Raw genomic sequence first — 19,343 nt, 5'->3', positions numbered from 1 at the left:
TGCTTCCTTTTTCTTATAGGGACTGGAGGTAGAAGCTCTAAAGGTCTAGCTTTTTCCATTATAAAGATGTAGTGGGGGGAAATGATCTCTTGTTGAAGCTGCCAGAAGATAACAGCTAGAGCTGTTACTTGTCCTATGTGCATTGTAAATAGTCATAGTTACCAAGTCTTGAAGACCAAGACATGGAAAGGTAGAATGTTTCCCCCTCCCCCAAATTACTGTGGAAAGGAGTTCTCCCATCTTTGTAATTTCCTTGGAAGTGTGCTGCAAGATTAGAGCCACTTCCTAAAAGTGTTGATACAATTTGGAAATCATTCTAAATAATTGATCTCAACATGGCAGGGTTAGTGTCTTTGCTAAGTTGCAGTTGTGGTTCCTTTGTTGTGGTCTGTGCTTAAATAAATGACTTTGTAATGAATAAAGGAAGCATGTTAAGTGGTAAACCTGAAAGAATGTCATCATTCGATTTTCTAGAGGGTGACTTTTCTAGGAGTAGTTACGCTGCTAGGAACAAATGGGTTGTTGTGATATTTTTGAATGTCTGCAGTATGGAGCTTAGACTACTTTGTATGTAAAAAGACCAACCTATTCTTGTATGATTAAGTAATAGTAGCCCATATGACTCTAATGTGATAAACTTAATAAACTGACCCGATTCTTACAGATTTGTTGCTTGTGATGTTTCATCTAATCTTTTTTTTCCTCCTTCCCCCCAGTATGTGGATTCACTGACCCCCTTGGCATGTTTATGGAGCTGATTTTAGTCTGTTCTCCATTTCTGAGAGACTGTCTATGACTGGATGAGAATGCCTCGAACAAAACAAATAAATCCTAGAAATTTGAGAGGTAAGTAAAAGGCTTGACGATGGGAGGATAAATATGTCTATAAATTGAGACAATTTAAATCAATGTCAAATGATTGCGGACCTTGACAAATTTGATTATATCTGTTGTATTTAAAGCAGTCTTGGAGATTATTGTAATGGAACTAATTTAGGATAAATATATATTATTTTGCATTTGGTGCTGGAAGTGGTTGCAGTACCTGTTTCTGACTAACAGACACAGTTGTATACTTCTACCTGTTGTGTTCCTCTGATTTCACTTCCTGGTTCATTTTAAACATTCTAAGAAGTGATAGCTTAAAGAAAGTATAAACTCTGCGTATGAATTCATGAAGGAGAGACTGTACTGAGGATACGGGATAATTCCTCACTACTGTGTTTCTGGCAATAAAGGATGCAATTTTATATAAAGAACATGATTATCAGGCTGTAAAATAACTAGAAGTGAAGTAGATATGCCAGAGAACAAAGTAGGGATGCTGGATTGGGCTGAATCAATATCAAACACAAACTTCCAAATGAAAACTTTCCTAGAAGCACCTTTGACTTTTGAAACAGCTTTTAGTTATCTTAAAGAAATAAGCCAAACTGTGCAATAAAATGGAATAAGAATAATCAGTTGTTTAGTTAATAGCATATAAGATTTTTAGGCATTGCATTTAGGAATGATAGCCACATGTATTGTTCACCTTGCCAAATAATAGCAGTCTGCATGCAGTTCTAGATAAGAGCCTGCTACTGTTGGCTTTAATAGTGGTAGTGTTCATGTGCTCCATTAAACCATGAACTAACATAATAAACCACAGTGTGAAAAAAGCAGTGTGTTGATGCACACAGCCAATTTATTCTCAGTTCACATGAGCAGATAAGCCATGAAAGGTAAAGCTTTGTGTGACATCTAAACCTGAGATTATGGTTTTCTAGACCCAAACAAGTTAGGAATGCAAAAAAGCTTTAAACCAAGGTTTGCTACTTAATTGTGGTTTGACTGAGCAACAGTAATGGTCTGTAACAATTAATGAAGAGGGTGGCAGGTAAAGCAGGTAGGAAGGTGCTGCATGCAGCTTATAGCCTTTATAAAACTATAATTTGGGAATAGGTGGGTGGAAGTTACTGAATGAATCCATTTTACTTCCTTCTGAGAATGTCCTAAAGAGGTTTGCCATGCTTACTTCTGAGTAGTCATGTAGAGACTTCCCCTGCTTCTTTGTAAGTAGACAAGATACTTAAGTTTGCTTCCATAAAGAAATGCTTTTTGGAAGGCTGATGGATTATTCTGATTCTGGAAGCATGCCAAGATTTTCTGAGTTGCGCTGACTTGTGATGGCTTAAGCCAGTGGTTCCCAAACTCTATTCTGCAGATCCCTAGAGTTCCGCAAAAGCCTTATAGGGGTTCCATAAAATATCTCAAAAGTCAAATTTAAAACGGATTTTAAAATGAAACCCATGAGGCCAGCTATTCAATTGTCAGTTGGCATCCAAGCAGCAGACAAGGAAATGCATCATGTCATTTGGTCCTAGGACTCTATTGCTAGTGTTGGGAATAATGGAAAGACTTCATTTGGGCTATTACCGTATAATTGCTTTATTCATTTGTTATATTTAGTCTTTTTTCTCTTTATTTCCAAACCTTCTGTGTAATGCAAAGCCCTCAGGCAATAGAAGTAGATGAAAGAAGGAAGAATGTTGTGGGTTCATAATACTTAGTAAAGATCAGGCTAGAGTTAGGGTTCTGAAAACCTTTTCAGAAAAACCTTTTCAGAAAGGTTTCATGACTGAAATGTGTGGTGATTGCTGGCTTAAGCTATGCTGCAATGAAGTAGCTTTAATCATGTTAGATACCTTATTATTTTTTCATTGTGTTGTGCTTATGGATGTGTTGGTCCGAGTCCTGAAGGATGGAGCAAAGCAGAAAGATACTTGCACTGTGAATTATATCTTAATGGGGTGTAGGTGGATACAGCTTTCTTTTAGAGAGTGAAGCAGTTCTTTGAAACTGCTTGCAGCCATGTGGCTAGGAAAGTTTTTATCTTAGACTGAGGGAGAAACATGTTAAAAGGATGACCTGTTCATGATCTGTCCAAAACTATCAATGCTACAGTTCACTTTGACTTGGCTTAGTAGCACTATCATCAGAGAATAGGGATATAGTGCATTGCCTGCTTTGTCAGTGAGATATCACAAATAAAACTATATGTTTGGGGCTGGAAAGATAATCCCATTTCATAGGCAGGAGACATAAAGGTATTCACTGAAAGATTTGCATAGGAATAAATAAATATTTCCAGATTCCCAGCATATTGAGCATCCAGGATTTTTCAAAACCTTGTCATATTGGACTGGCTGGAATGTTACATGAAGGTTAGAGGACTTGATGACATGAGCTTTAGGATCTAGGCTAACAGTGAATTTTAATGTATTTAATATTTATGCTTTACACTTCAGTTTCTTGTTATAGTGCTTGGTGTCTCAAATGCATCATTATGCCAGTTGAAAGATTAAACCATTGTTCCATAAACACTGTCATTGCTGCATAAATGCTATGTGATCCTTTGCAGATCTGCTTGGAAGCAAGTCTCTGAATTCTGAGGCTTACTCTCTAGGAGGTATGGATGGGATTTCAATGTTGGTCATTTAGTAGGTTTTCACTTAATGTGACTTCAGTTAAGCCATGTGGTTCTGTTGCTGTGGTTTTTAAATGGCAGGTGTTTTAATCAGATTTATAAAAAAAAGCATTACGTTCATATTTTCTGATCAAAAAGTTGTTAAATGAATCAGACAAGCAATTAGGTCTTAATTGCTAAGGGCACTATCAATGAAAATTTCTCAGGGCTGCAATATAGAGAGCCTTCACTATATTCTCCTTCCCTCCTTTCATTCAAAGAGCTCAAGGCAGTATACATGGTCCTCATTTATCCTCACAACCCTGTAAAGTTCATTATTGGCCCAAGGTCACTGAAGGCGCTTCGTGCCCAAGTGGGGATTTGAACCTGTATTTTCTCATTCCTAGGCTGGCCTTAGTTTCACAATATTTGAACAAACTTACCTGTCACAAATGAGTGTGGAAAAGAAAATTCTACTCAGATAGTCAGGGCAAATTAGGTTTTGTTTATTGGAATTACCATATTTCAAGATATGCTTTGTATGATCAAGACCAAGAGAAATTTAAAGGGACTGTGTGTAAAACTTGGATTGTGTGTTTTCAGTAAGATCTTTTTTTTTACTTATGAAATTATTTTGATATGGTTATAACCAGAAGTTCATCAGTTAAAGTTTAGAATTTACTACATTTCTGCAGAATAGTCTGATTTTTCTTGCACAGTGGGAGCTTTGTATCCTTTGAATCCAAAGCTCTTCTGTTTGCTGGTGAGACTCAGCTTTGGTGAGCACCCTTCCCCATGTCATTCTGGATTTGGTGCAACTAGTTTACCCCATCTCTTGAAGCAATTTGTAGCTGTGTGTATGGGAGGGGGGAGAGTTAAAACTTGTAAGTATCATACATGATTTTTAAAAAAGGAAGCTTGAACTGGTAGGGCTTTGGAAGTGGCAGATGATTCTCCCAAGTGCACATAGAATTGCATTGGATCCTTTTATATGCAGGCTGACTTCTATGTGTGCGTGTCAGTTTTTCCCAAAGCAGTCATGTTTGCCAGGTAAAGCATGGAAGTACCTGCGATTTTTGCTTTATGAGTTTCTGCATAGCCTCAAGAAAATTGCTGTTTTTTAGCCTCCATTCCCCACTTACAAAATGCAAGTAATTGTATCCTGTCTATGACTAGGGTTGTGAAGGTTACCAAAGGGTAAACCATACTACCTATTAAAGTTTTTGTGTGTGTTTCTCTTCCAGATTCTTTGCTGTGTGGCAGAGATTAAATATGACCCTGATTGTAATCCATGCCTTCTTTTAGAAACATTTTAGAAGCATTTAGAAAATGCTTACTTTCTTAAGCATGCTAAAGAAAATACATTTTCAATAATAACATTTATAGTATGTAATCAATTGGGCTGGTTTAGATAAATATATAATTATTAAAAAGATTAAATTGGGTTTTGAATCTTGTGGCAATAACAATTTGGAGAACTGTCAGCATAATAATTCTTATTTGAAAGAGGAGTTAAAGTTTTATGCCATCAGTTTTTCCATTGAGTCTTTTTCCACTTAATTGGCAGGGTTTTTTTCTCTCTCTCAATGTAAAAATACTGGCCTAGCAAAAGGAGAGAAAATTTACCACTAATATATCTGATCTGGTCTCAGTTTTTCCATCTCTGCTCTGTAGGATACTGCATAACGTTCTTGTTAATGCCTAAGCCCAGTATTTGTTAGCTTCTGATCATTGCAAATATTGCATAATTTTTTGTTTTGATGTTTTTGGGTCTAAGGATAACTGCTGAGCTAAGGAAATCGGACTCCTCAAATAGGTCAGAGTTCTTGAAGTACAAGACTTGTAAACCAACCAAGCCTTTTGACTGAACAAATGGCCTTTTAATATTTAACAAATCACCACCTAATACTTCATGTAATCAAGAATATCCCTGCATTAGGGGATAAACTCTGTGCCTCTGACAGTTAAGGCAGAGGTGAGACTCCTTGCAATCAACCATGCAGGGTTCTCTCATTTTTATTTAGGAATGTTCCTCACCTGGACATGAAATACTATCATAACCTTACCATTTTAAAAGAATGGATTTGATTCTTAAATTGAGTTAATGTTTAAAATATTTTGCAACTACTTGGACTGTTAGAATAAAAGCCAAGAGAAACTGTTCAAACTCCCACATTTGATTTTATTTAAATTTGCATACCACTGTCGTAGTGAGAACCACAGATTATTCCCCAATAGTCTCTTATGCCTAAACTGTGCTACTTGCTTGGTTACAAGTACGGCCCATGCCAAAAGTTGATTGATGGAATGGCATGCCATTTTTAATTTGGTCTGCGTTACTCCTTGTGTCAGGAATAGCCGTGCCTGCTAAATGCTATGGCTAGCCTGGGTTGTCTCTTGCTTCATGCTGTGGGCTGTTGATGCTTTCAGTTTTTAATTGTTATTTGACTACTTTTGCTGTGACTGATTACATGGCCATTCCTGACTTCTAGAAATTACCCCTTATTTGGAACAGTTAACACTTCAGTACAACAAAGAAGAAAAACATCATGAGATGGGGAACTTTATGTAGGCATCAACCCTAGTAAGTGTATTAGCACCCTCTGCATACAAGGTCTTTAAAATACTTTATTCTAATATTAGAGCCAGAAAGGCTCTTCCGGCAGTCTGATTCCAGTATAAACATATTTCAGTTTTGGAGTGAACATAATGCAGAACATCTTGATACAACCCCATCTGTGCTTGCAGTGGATCAGGTCTAGGCTGCATTACAAAATCTGTGCTTCAGTCTGGAGAAAAATATTTAGCCCCATTAAGATCAATATTTTTCTTTCAGATATTGACATGTGCATTCCGTTTGTGGAGCTTTTTTAGGCCAGATCTCAGGATACAGCAGAACATGGATAGACAAACAGCATAAGGGCAAGGGAAAACAGGACATCCCTGCCACCTTTATGGATGAATAACAGCATCCTTATGGGAAGGATAGAACTGTGAGCCAGGACTGAAACACTGTAATGCATAGCATTCTGTGCTAATTCCTTGATGGGATAGGTGTTGTCCTAGGAGCTATTACAGTCATGTATGTTGTATAATATATTTTCTAGAGCTCCATGTACCTCTTGTATATTACTGGATTGTTTTACAGTTTGAGTAAGTAGACCGATGTTGCTGTGTCCACATTACTGGACAAGGGAGAAAGAGGAACTGCAGCAGAGAGGTAGCAGCTTTCATAAGAATCAACAGTGTCTATCAGAATAGACTCTTAAGCTGAGCATTTCAAATCATTACTTATTCTCCTAAATGCTATCTTCAATTATGTTATTTTGGGCTAGGTATTTTAAAAATTAGCATTGCATGCGATTGCTATTCCTGGATGTGGATGCATTTTTAATTCTGCATTCAAGTTTTTGACTTGCAGAGAATTTTTTTTCGTAAAAAAATGAGGGCTAGTTGGATGTATGGATTGCTGAACTGATCCAGCTTTTAGGAGAGAGTGGTGGCTTATTGTTGAAAAGTGGGAGTCAGGCATTCTTGCTGATCTGCTTCAAACCCCCCAAAGATCTCCCTGTAGATCCCAGAGAAACACTGGAAGCTGTCCTGACCAAGCTCCCTATTGTAGACACGGGCCACCAGAGGCTTTCCAGGCTGGAATTTTCCCTGCCCATCCTGGATGCAACAGTCCAAACAAGTTATTCACAAGGAGTAAGCCAGCTCTTCAAGTGCACAACACATTTTGTTTTGATGAGACAAAGCTTTTATTACCAGTGCTGTGTAAAAGTAGTTGTGTCTGTAACCCTGTACCTTACTGCTCTGTTGTCGTAGGGCACAATTGTGTGCTGGTTAAGGCTGAGAGAAGTCCTACTTCCAGCAGGGGCATGCTGGGAATTGTTAGACTTTTTTTCTGTCTAAGCATGCATATAAGCACTTCAAACCCATCTAAACTGGAAATCACCGCCACATCTTACAGCAGCAGATTCAGCAAGTGAACTGGACCTTGGGTGAAAAAGGTACATTCCTTTGCCTGTGCTGCTCTGAGCTAATTTCATTGTGTGGTGCTACAAGTTGCATAAATTGGAGCGTATCTCTGAGGGCCACATATGATTTGGCTCAGAGACTTTTCCAATGAAATTTTGTTATGAAACAAGGCATAATATTAAACAGGCAGTCAAGAGTACTAGGGAAAGAGTTAAAATGCATTCACAAAATTTTAACAAGGTTGTTTCTCTTTGCGGTTCATGTCTCAGGAGAATCATAAAAGCTTTGTTGGTAGTGAAGCAGGAGAAATAATGAGTAACACTTTCCTTGGAGTTGGAAAATTACATTCAGAGAATAAATTTAAATTTCCTAAGTAACTTGCTGACCAATAAGTTTTAATGCTTTTATAAAAAAAAAACTCATGGAAAATTAGGAGTCCAAAAGCCTCACTGAGGTTCAGAGAACTGCCTTATGTTCTTTTGTAGCAGTCATTTTGTTGGAATGACCCTGTAAACATATCTTGAAGGAGAACAGAGGAAAGCACTAAGGAAAAGTCTTCAAAGCTGCTGTTAGCAAACTAATTGCTTTGGAGTTGTCCTTCTAATATTAATGAGAGAACTAGTGTGTTGTAGTGGCTAAGAGTACAACACAAGCTGGAAAGTTCTAATCTCCCAACCATGACATCATTAAGTAGCCTTGGGTGAGCCATTGTTTTCTTGATTCTTTGTGTGTGTATAATAATGGATTATACAAGATTGCTTGCTTCTACAGATTGCTTACTTCAGGGATGGGCAGAAGGTAGACATCCAGATGTTTTGGATTTTAAATCCCAGAAGCCTCTGCCAGCATAGCCAGCAGTCAGGAATGCTGAGAGTTGGAGTATAAAACACCTGGAGATCTCTTTTCTCTTCTCCCTGCCCCACTTAGATAATGTATGTGAAGCACACTGAACAGTTAAGAAAAGCTCTTGCACATGGTACAAAATGTTAGCGTTGTTATAAGTGCAAAGTGTTAGTGGCATCTTTCTGTATTTTGTGCTCTGGCTTTGGGAGAGACTATAATTTAGAGAAGCAGGAAATTGATGGAGTACTTGAACTAGCTTGATTTTCCATCCTTGACTAGGTAGACCAAAAGGACTCTGTGCTATCTAAAACCTTATTTCTCATTTTGCAATTCCACTGAGATGAAAGGAATAGAGTAGAAATTCTTAAAGCAGCATGGTGTTGGTGGAAGGGATACTCACCAAATTAAAGATACATCAGTAACTGCTGGGAAGAATGCATTTTTTTGCATAAGGTCATTTATCTCCAAAATACACAGTTGAAATATTTTAAGTTATTCTAGCAGGGGTTACCTCCATGAAAACCTCTGCCCAGAGGCCTGTGAGTCTGCTCCAAAGCATTGGTTGTAGCTGCAGCAATGCGAACAGATATTGTCTTTGCCACTACCTAAACAGCTTCCAAAGTATGACAAGTGAGACTGGATTGTGGAGCCCAATTTGCCATTTAAGAAAAACGAGATAGCTCTTGTCACTAAGAGCTATTGGCAAATTATAGATGGTGTTCCCGATGTAAGGTAGTATCAGTTACTGTGCCTTTTTTTTCTGTGAAAAGCAAACACAGCTTCATCAGCCTCGGAGCCCATCTAGCTCATTTGTGGATGATGATGGGTGAGGATGAATGCTGGAAAGCCTGTAAGATTTGGGCCTCTCTCCTCTCATCCTACTGAAATAGCTCCTTGGTGATGTATCTGAGGTCATTCTAGGTCACTTTTATGACCTTAAAAAGCAGCTGCCATAGTTCTTTCTGGAACACAGGAGAATCTATAGCCTCAGGAGGGAATCTGAAATTTTCTGGGTTGCTGTTGGACTATCCTTTCTCTGATCTATATTCATTGGATCCAGGATATGAGTTTAGTATGCAGTGGTCAAGTATCTGGAATGCAAAATGGCTACCTGTAAAATGCTTGTATACAACATCTTACTTGTCTGCCAGTATACTCACATTGGAAAAACACTGTGAGGTTCTCCCTGAACTGTTAGTGCCTGGATCTTTGTTTGCAAATGTGATCTTCTCCCTCTTTGTCAGTCAGCTTACTCAACAACCTGTGTAGCATTGCTCTGCTGATACTTGGCCATCCTCTTCCAAGGCATGGGCAAACTGAAGCAATTCTGGCTTCTAATTCAGTGAATGTTTTTTGACCTTACTCCAGCCATGTTATTGTACACAGATCATAACCTGGTATTTGATTACTGCTACATTTGGGCTTAGGGGGGAATAAAAAGAAAAGGGCAGTTTTTAAAGGAAAGAAAAGGCCTATTTTAGTTTTGTTAACAACTCTAATGCAAGGGGAGTGGCCATGGTTTATGGGAATACAGTCCCTCTCTCTAGGCTTCCTGTTCACTCAAAGGCAGGTCTCAAGTGTTTGTGTTGGGCACTTGAGACAGGTTAGGGATTCTGCTGGAGTACTGCCCATCAGACTCCCTGCCTGAGCTGATGGAGGTGCTCTTGGATCTGGTGCTGAGAAATCTCAGGATTATAGTTCTGGGGGTTCTCAACCCCAAGGCTGCTTTATTTAGGGTGCCTCAGGACTTGATGGCCTCCATGGCAACCATGGGGCTGTTTCACCATGTCACCAGCCCAAGACATACAAGAGGTCATATTCTGGACCTGTTTTTTTCTGACTAGACAGGAGAATGCCATTCTGGAGGTGAGGAAACTAATATTAACTCCTTTGTCAAGATCAGTCCACTTCCTTTGAGGTTTAGACTTTCGGCTTCTTTTCTTCTCTGCAAGGGTAGGGGACATATTAGAATGATCCACTCCTGGAGGCTAATGGATCCTAAGAGTTTCCAGAGGGCTCTGGGGGATTTTTCGCCTGATATGGCTGGCACTCCTGTCAAAACCCAGGTCACTCTGTGGAATGCAGAAATGGCCAGGTAGTTGACATGATCACACTCAAGCACCCTCTTCCATTTTGCTGAGCCTAGCTAGCTCTTTGGCATACACCAGAGCTGAGGGCAATGAAACAGGAGGGAGAAAACTCATGCTGAATCTGACTGAATGACTGAACGTGGGTTACATCCCATTACTGAGCCTATTCTGTGGCAATGAGAGTGGCAAAGAAACAATTCTTTTCAACCAGTGTCACATTTTCTCAGTGCCATCCAGCAGACTTTTCTCAGTGGTTTGCAGCCTTTTACAATCTAGGCTAGAGAAAGAAACTGTGGAACCTTCAGTAGCTGGCTGTAATGAATTTGCTATAGGACTTTGAGGATAAAATCACTTGGATTCATCATGAATTGGACTCCACATTCAATACATTTCCTTTAATAGAGGTACAGAAGTGAGTACACCCCTCACATTTTGTAAATATTTTATAATATCTTTTCATGTGACAACACTGAAGAAATAACACTTTGCTACAATGTAAAGTAGTGAGTATACAGCTTGTATAACAGTGTAAATTTGCTGTCCCCTCAAAATAACTCAACACACAGCCATTAATGTCTAAACCGCTGGCGACAAAAGTGAGTATACCCCTAAGTGAAACTGTCCAAGTTGGGCATTATTAGCCATTTTCCCTCCTCGGTGTCATGTGACTCGTTTGTGTTACAAGGTCTCAGGTGTGAATGGGGAACAGATGTGTTAAATTTGGTGTTATCGCTCTCACTCTCTCATACTGGTCACTGGAAGTTCAACATGGCACCTCATGGCAAAGAACTCTCTGAGGATCTGAGAAAAAGAATTGTTGCTCTACATAAAGATGGCTTAGGCCAGGGGTCTCAAACTCAACTTACCTGGGGGCAGTCTGGGTGAGGCTGGGCCGCATCAAGTATTCCACCACCGCAGTGGTGGTGGGCCGCTCATCCCGCTGCCGGCCCGGGTGCCGCCGGCACTTTGAAAGCCACAAGGCCCCTCCCCCGTGCCCCGCCCGGCCCGGCAATTGGCCCGTGGGCCGCAAGTTTGAGATCCCTGGCCTAGGCTATAAGAAGATTGCCAAGACCCTGAAACTGAGCTGCACACGGTGGCCAAGACCATACAGCGGTTTAAGAGGACAGGTTCCACTCAGAACAGGCCTCGCCATGGTTGACCACAGAAGTTGAGTGCACGTGCTCAGCGTCATATCCAGAGGTTGGCTTTGGGAAATAGACGTATGAGTGCTGCCAGCATTGCTGCAGAGGTTGAAGGGGTGGTGGGTCAGCCTGTCAGTGCTCAGACCGTACGCCACACACTGCATCAAATTGGTCTGCAGGGCTGTCGTCCCAAAAGGAGGCCTCTTCTAAAGATGATGCACAAGAAAGCCTGCAAACAGTTTGCTGAAGACAAGCAGACTAAGGACATGGATTAGTGGAACCATGTCCTATGGTCTGATGAGACCAAGATAAACTTATTTGGTTCAGGTGGTGTCAAGCGTGTGTCTTGCCTACAGTCAAGCATGGTTGTGGGAGTGTCATGGTCTGGGGCTGCCGGCACTGGGGAGCTACAGTTCATTGAGGGAACCATGAATGCCAACATGTACTGTGACATACTGAAGCAGAGCATGATCCCCTGCCTTCGGAGACTGGGCTGCAGGGCAGTATTGCAACATGATAACGACCTTGAACACACCTCCAAGATGACCAATGCCTTGCTAAAGAAGCTAAGGGTAAAGGTGATGGACTGGCCAAGCAGGTCTCCAGACCTAAACCCTATCGAGCATCTGTGGGGCATCCTGAAACGGAAGGTGAAGGAGCGCAAGGTCTCTAACATCCACCAGCTCCATGATGTCATGGAGGAGTGGAAGAGGACGCCAGTGGCAGCTTGTGAAGCTCTGGTGAACTCCATGCCCAAGAGGGTTAAGGCAGTGCTGGAAAATAATGGTGGCCACACAAAATATTGACACTTTGGGCCCAATTTGGACAGTTTCACTTAGGGGTGTACTCACTTTTGTTGCCAGTGGTTTAGACATTAATGGCTGTGTGTTGAGTTATTCTGAGGGGTCAGCAAATTTACACTGTAATATAAGCTGTATACGCACTACTTTACATTGTAGCAAAGTGTCATTTCTTCATTGTTGTCACATGAAAAGATATTATAAAATATTTACAAAATGTGAGGGGTGTACTCACTTCTGTGATATACTGTATCTAGAGCAATGTCTGGTCCAACTTTTTTGGATGAGTTTCTATTATTGAAGCCGGAGGATGTGGACAAGGTGCTTGGTCAAGTCCAGCCTCCCTGTATTCTTGATCCTTGCCCATCGTGGCTTATCATCAGAATTAAGGAAAAGGTTTGTACCGGAGTCCAGGAGGCTGTAAATGCCTCCTTGAAATAGGGAGTGGTTCTGGAATCTTTAAAACAGGCTACAATTAAACCACTCCTGAAAAAAACCTACTCTGGACCCAGAGGAAATGAACAACTATAGGCCTGTAATTAATATACCTTTCCTCGGTAAGGTTTAGCAGGTGGTGACTGAACAGCTCCAGGTAGTCTCGGATGAAACTGATAATCTAGATCAGCCTTCCCCAGTCTAGTGGCCTTCAGAGGCATTTGTACTGCAACTCCACCCATCCAGCAGGGCCATTGACTGGGAATTCTGGGTGTTGCAGTCCAAACGTTTCTGGGTGTTGCAGTCCAAACGTTCCTGGAAGGCACAAGCCTTCTACAAGGTTGGGGAAGATTGATCTAGATTCATTTCCATCAGGCTTTAGACCTGGTTTCAGAATGGAGACTGCCCTGTTCATCCTGTTGGATGACCTTTGCCAGGAGAAAGAGAGGAGTGTGACCCTGTTGATTCTTTTGGACCTCTCAGAAGCTTTCAATACCATCAACCATGGTATCTTTCTGGATAGGGTGGTTGAATTGGGAGTAGGAGATACTGCATTGCACTGGTTCCATTCCTACTTGACTGGCCAATTTCAGAAGGTGGTGCTGGGGGATTTTTGCACTGTGCCATGGCTGTTATGCCATGGGGTACCTCAGGGCTCTATTTTATCCCACGTGCTCTTTATCATCTACATGAAACTGCTTTGGGAGGTTATCCGGAGATATGAGCTGAGGTGTCATCAATATGTTGATGACACTCAGTTGTAGCTCTCTTTTTTATCCAATCCAGGTGAGACAGTGGTTGTTCTGAATCCATGTCTGGGGATGATAAAGACTGGATGAGGACAATAAACTCATCTTCAGTCCTGCTAAGAGGAAGATGCTGTTGGTAGGTGGGGCATCTGCCCAGATGGGTGATATTCAACCTGTTCTGGATGGGATTGTGCTCCCCCTAAAGGAAAGGGTTTGTAGTTTGTATCTAGAACCACCACTGGAATCACAAGTTGATTTAATGGCATGTGGCACCTTTTATTTATCACCTAAGACTCTATCTGGACAGGCAAAGTCTAGCTATAGTGATCCATGTTCTGGTAACATCTTGTTTGGACTAGTGTAACACACTCTACATAGTGCTCCCTTTGAAAATGGTCAAACAACTTTGATTCAGAATTGGGCAGCAAGGCAGTTAATGAGGACTGGCTGACAAGAATGTATCACACCAGTCATCTTTCACTTGCACTGGTTACAAATGAAGTCCAGGCCTGATTCATAGTGCTACCACTTAACAGTTAAAACCCCAAATGGGTTGAGGCCAGGCTGTCTGAAGGAATGCCTCTTCCTACATGTTGCTCACCCAGACCTTGAGGTTATCTGAGTCCTTCACAGAGTTCCCACTCTAAAGGGAGCAAAGAGGGTGGCTATCAGGGGAAGGGCCTTTTTGCTTGTGGCATCCCAGTTATGGAACCAGCTCCCCAAAGAGGTGCAGCCAGCACCAACTCTTTATCTTTTTGGTGCCAGGTAAAAAACCTTTTTATTTATTCTGTATTTTAGCAGTTAAAATATAATGAAAAAGATGAGAATAAAAGTTTATCTTCTCCAGCTGTTATACCTCTGGACTGAACAATTGTGGTTGGTGTGGGTTTATAGTTGTCATTTCATTTGAAGTATTTCTGTTCTGTTCTATATGTCATTGTTATAGATTGATTATTTTGGTTTGTTGTATATTAACTTGTTCATTGTATATTTAAATATTGTAAACTGCCCAGAGAGCATCTTTGGCTGGTGGACAGGATAGAAATTAATTAAATATGTGAATACCCTATTATAGTTAGAGTGAGAGTAGAGCTCAACATACTTTGCATCTCCAGTTAAAAAGGTGCCTGGTTGGGATGTGTGAGGAATCCATCTGGGGGTATGCGAAGTAAGCAAATTTAAATGGTATGTTTCTGCACCCCGATTCCAGTTTGCCTGCTTTGCCAAAGAATTTCTATGGTACAAGCCAAGCCTGTTTATGGACTTCTATCTCTAAGATGGATTGTGATTTGTATCTTTTTTAATGCTTATGAAAGGTTTGTAAAGCTACCAATTTCTGCAGATGCAACACTTGAGAAGCAGACGGTCTATGCACAAATTGTACATGGAGCACTTGTCTTTCAGGTGCTGGTTTACACAACTTTCCTTGGTGTTTTTTTTTAAGTGTGCAAACTGTAGACCAGGGGTCCTCAAACTTTTTAAACAGTCTGTCCCTCAGACTGTTGGGGGGGCAAACTATAGTTTCAAAAAAATATGAACAAATTCCTAACTTATTAGTATTTCAATGGGAGGTATGGGCCCGCTTTTTGCTTTTGACCATTGAGATGGTCAATGTCTGGTTCCATATTTGCTCCTCTCTTCTGTATTCTCACTCCTCTCTTCTGTATTCAGAGCCAACACATGCGTGCAATAGGGGAAAGAGATAGCGCATGTGCAATTCATGCTGGCAAGACCAGCACAGCAGCAGGAGCTATCCAGAGCTAGCAGAGAGAACCCGCAGACACTGGAAGGGAGCTGTCGCAATTTGGCGCTGGCTCTCTGCTAGTCTCCAAAACTGAAAGAGTTTCAGAGTATGCCTGCGCCAGCTCTGAGGCGGGCTGGGTAAATGACCTTGGCAGGCCGTATGCACCCCACGGACGTAGTTTGAGGACCCCTGCTGTAGACCATCTTACAGATGGAAGTCCATGGGACAGAACAGTAGCTAGCAGGAAGTCTGTTCAATGAACCAGGTAGAAAGTGGTATGAAAGTTCTTTTACACAGACCGCAGAGTGATGCTGCCAACAGGAACACTTTTTGTATCTTAATTTTTCTGTTGTCCGTTTGTAAATCTGTTTCTTCCATTCTTTCCTTTTTCTGCTTTAATTTCTGCCTTTGCTTAGCAACTACTTGTATCTCCTTGGGAGTGTTCACCTCACACTTTAAGAAACAGGCTGCTAAACACAATCATGGACTTGTACCTGCATGTTAATTTGAATCCTTCATTTCTAGTAAACACCACTGTAAATGTGTCTCTTGAGTCAGTACTCTAACGAATCAGTCTTCTCTCCCTCAGGCATTAGTGCTGGCAACAGTAATAAAGATAATTTGGGGTAAGGAGGAGGGATTCTTCTAAATGGAAAGCTCTCGGCATTTCTGAGGAATTATCTGAATGTTGTTTTAAAACATTTAATTTGTCTTCTATTGAATAGCTGATTTTTGTTCCATTATAAATGAGGCGTAAGATCCCACAACATTTTTTTAAAACTGATAAACGGTGAGGACTAAACATCAGAGGAATGGGGGGAATAGACAAAAGATCAGGATATTTTTCCTTAACTGTCAAGGTTAAATTAAGTCAAAATAAAGCACACATGGCTGAAAGAGTGTGTCTGTTTGTCTGAGGCTTAAGGCTGGTTCACACCAAGGTGCTAACTCTGTGCCCCAGCTGTATTCTTTCAGATTGCGGGTTGAGTGGGGCAGGGGTTGGTCTGTGAATGAAATGTTTCTCCCTACGTGAAAAGAACCCAGATGGGGGCAGGAGAGTCTTGCCTAGCTTTCTCCCTGACATTTGGGTTCTGTGTGATTTTTTAAGGAAGAACACTTCTCTACTTGCAGTTGATGGTATAGCTCAAGAGACAGTTTTGCTGTCTCAGTGAGAATGAGGCCCTTGTTTCATATTACCTTGGAGAATGTTGTCTTTAATTGGAAGTTGTCTTCAAAGTAATGTGTTTAGAATTAAAGGATGTATTGGTGAGAAGAAAGGTGTTCTGAACCATGCTGGTTTTCTGGGTGCCTGTTCCTATTTTTACTTATCAGAAATGTTAATGGAAAGAAATAATAATAAAAACTATTTATTACTAAATAAATAAAGCATGCTTCATTTCTCAACTCCTGGACATCCGTGGAAATGTATTGTGTAGATTTTCCTGATTCTTTGTGTTCAGCTTCACAGGATGGTAGGAGACAGAACATATGTAGCACATCTTGTACATCTGCATCCAAAATGAATGAAACAGAGTAAGCAAATGGGTGCACAGAATGTCTTCTGGTACCTGTTGTGTTAAGGTGTCTTCATTTTGCCTTCATATTGAGGAGAGGTAGGCTATAGAGGCAGAAAGCAGAGCTAGTCAAGATTTGGGTTGGATAATAAGGAGCTTTGAAGTTCACAAAGAGCTTGATGCTTTTATCATTAGAAGTCCTGTTGAGTTCACCAAATATTTCTGAGATTTTGCTAAGCAGCTTTTCCTTATGGTGCATGACTTTGGATCTTCTGGTCATATTGGTAGTGGAACAGAGGCTTCAGCCAGCTTCTCTTTCCTGCTGCAGACGCCAAATCATAGACCACCATTACTGTTAATCCCCAAAATCCAAGGAACAGATTTGGGTAGTTAGAGGGGTTTCAGGGGAAAATGGGAGTCAGGAAGGCCCTGAGATATAGAGTGCATTAATGTATAGTTCACAGAAGGAAAGTTAAAATTCAAAGAGTTGTCTTCATTTAAAACAATCACCTATATTGGTAATAATGTTAGAAGTACAAAAAATGGTTTGATCCTTAATATGCTACTCAGCTTTTTGCTTTGAAGGTATAAATCTGATTCTTTTTCTTAGTTTCATTTAAGGGTTTCCTGTTAAATGGTAAGTTTGGCCTTCTGTGTAAGCACATATTAGTTTCTGTGTTTGTCTTAACTATGCTTTGTGGCTCAAGTAGTGGAACTTATGCTGACCTTTTATTTAGAGGTTTATGCAACACAAACTCTGTTGCAAGGCAAACTGGGAGAGGAGAAAATCTCATCTAACCTTCATAATTTCATTTTGTTAAATGCAGAGGTCTTCTGTGTGTCAGTTCAGGGGTTTTCCAAATTGTCTTTTTGCCTTGAGAACTGCTATTCCTTCAGATTTCATGTGTGCACTTTTCTTTCTGACCTAGGAAATGAACATTTGCCAGCCACTCAGTAGTATCTTGGCCCAGGATAGCCACTAAGGGCAAGATTTTTGAGAGTTGGCATCTCAGCCTTCTAAGTCTGTAAAGAGAAAAGAGGATAAGTCTGTAAAGAAATAACCTTGGGATAACTGGGGAAAACATATATGTTGGTTGTTACCTAGGGAAAAATGCACGGTGGGTGTAGTGATTACATTGTACAAATATTATTTACTAGAGGGTTGTTGTTTTTAACTCTTGTAGCTTCTGATGAAGTATCATATATATTTTGATCTTTTCAACTTGAATCCAGACCAATACTGACATGGATTTTGGCGGAATGGAATGCCCAAATCATCTATCCATGATTCCCAACCCATTTGGTTTTTTAGAAAATTGTGGAGTGTTCTAAGCTCTCTGTTCCCCTTCTGGCATTAGTGACCTCAGCATGGCAGCAGAGGAAGATGACATTCCAACCTTTACCTTTTTCTCCTTTAACTTTCATTGGCAGTGAAGGTGGTGGATGAGTGCTGGCAGCCATACTACTCAAGTGTGTGGATGCTGAATTGATTGTTGTCTTGATCTAAAGGAAACTTAAATGCAATGGGCCCGCTAATGGTTTCACCTAATAAACTACCTCATCACCTGCCACATGTGTACCATGGGAGTGACGATGTGAATTTCTGTGCTTAAAGTAAGTCGAAATGGTTGCAGATAGTCCAGGTGTTCTCTCCTTCCTGTTTATCTTTCTTTACCATGATCAGATGGTACAGATGGTATGCTAAACATTAGGTACCCTGAGCATATTATAATAAACTTGACCAGTCCTTTAGACATTTGACTCTTAATTCTATTTTACTGGAAATAGGGAACAGAGGCCTCCAGAGGGGAGGGGAGGGAGAGGGAGAGACTGACTGTCTGACTGACTTTTTCCAGGTTATCCAGCCTCTATATTTTATCTCCCATAGTAGGTTTGCAACAAAGCCTCTGTTTCCCTTGGCAGAAGGTGGTAGTTGGTTTTGTGTTTTTAGGATGAATTATAGGGACTGCAGGTGACACAGTGGTTTAAACCGCTGTGCTGCTGGGCTGGTTGATCGAAAGGTCGCTGGTTCGAATCTGCACTACGGGGTGCGTTCCTGTTGCTCCGTCCCAGCTCCTGCCAACCTTGCAGTTCGAAAGCATGCAAATGCAAGTAGATAAAAAGGTTCCATTTTGGTGGGAAAGTAAACAGCATTCCGTGCACTTTGGTGGTTAGTCATGCTGGCCACATGACCACGGAGACTGTCTGTGGACAAACGCTGGCTCCCTCGGCTAGGAAATGGAGATGAGCACTGCCCCCTAGAGTCAGGCATGACTGGACTTAATGTCAAGGGGAAACCTTTACCTTTATAGTGGATGTAGTTACTCTTATTTATAAGTTATTCTTATAAATCTTTAGGGGTTTTTTTTTAAAGGCATTCTTCATTGTTATTGTTATAAATTGGAGCAGCTCCTCCAATTCAATAGCATGTATGAAAATGCTCTGATGTGAGCAGATTTTCTTATATTTATTTATTTATTTATTTAAACATTTCTATGCCGCCCCTTGCCAAGGCCTCGGGGCGGCTTACAACATCAAATACAAAATACATTAAAAAAAATAATATGGGTGCTTTCAGACAAAAAAAATTCTCCCTATGT

General features: G+C 40.7%; 1 protein-coding gene across 9 annotated transcripts in view; it reads left to right on the top strand.

Annotated features, from left to right (window-relative positions):
* HIVEP1 (HIVEP zinc finger 1) overlaps positions 1-19,343 on the top strand; it is a 101,307-nt gene that overhangs the window by 7,029 nt on the left and 74,935 nt on the right. For all 9 annotated transcript variants that reach the window (XM_044455616.1, XM_044455619.1, XM_044455617.1 and 6 more), the window contains one exon: positions 717-846. In XM_044455616.1, coding sequence (XP_044311551.1) covers positions 801-846 — 46 coding nt within the window. In that variant the 5' untranslated portion in view covers positions 717-800. The remainder of the gene's footprint in view (positions 1-716; positions 847-19,343) is intronic.

This window comes from Varanus komodoensis, unplaced genomic scaffold (assembly GCF_004798865.1).
Source record: "Varanus komodoensis strain SLA01 unplaced genomic scaffold, ASM479886v1 scaffold8, whole genome shotgun sequence".
NCBI lineage: Eukaryota > Metazoa > Chordata > Lepidosauria > Squamata > Varanidae > Varanus > Varanus komodoensis.
Note: the sequence above shows the minus strand (reverse complement) of the source record. Positions and strands in the feature narration are given on the sequence as shown.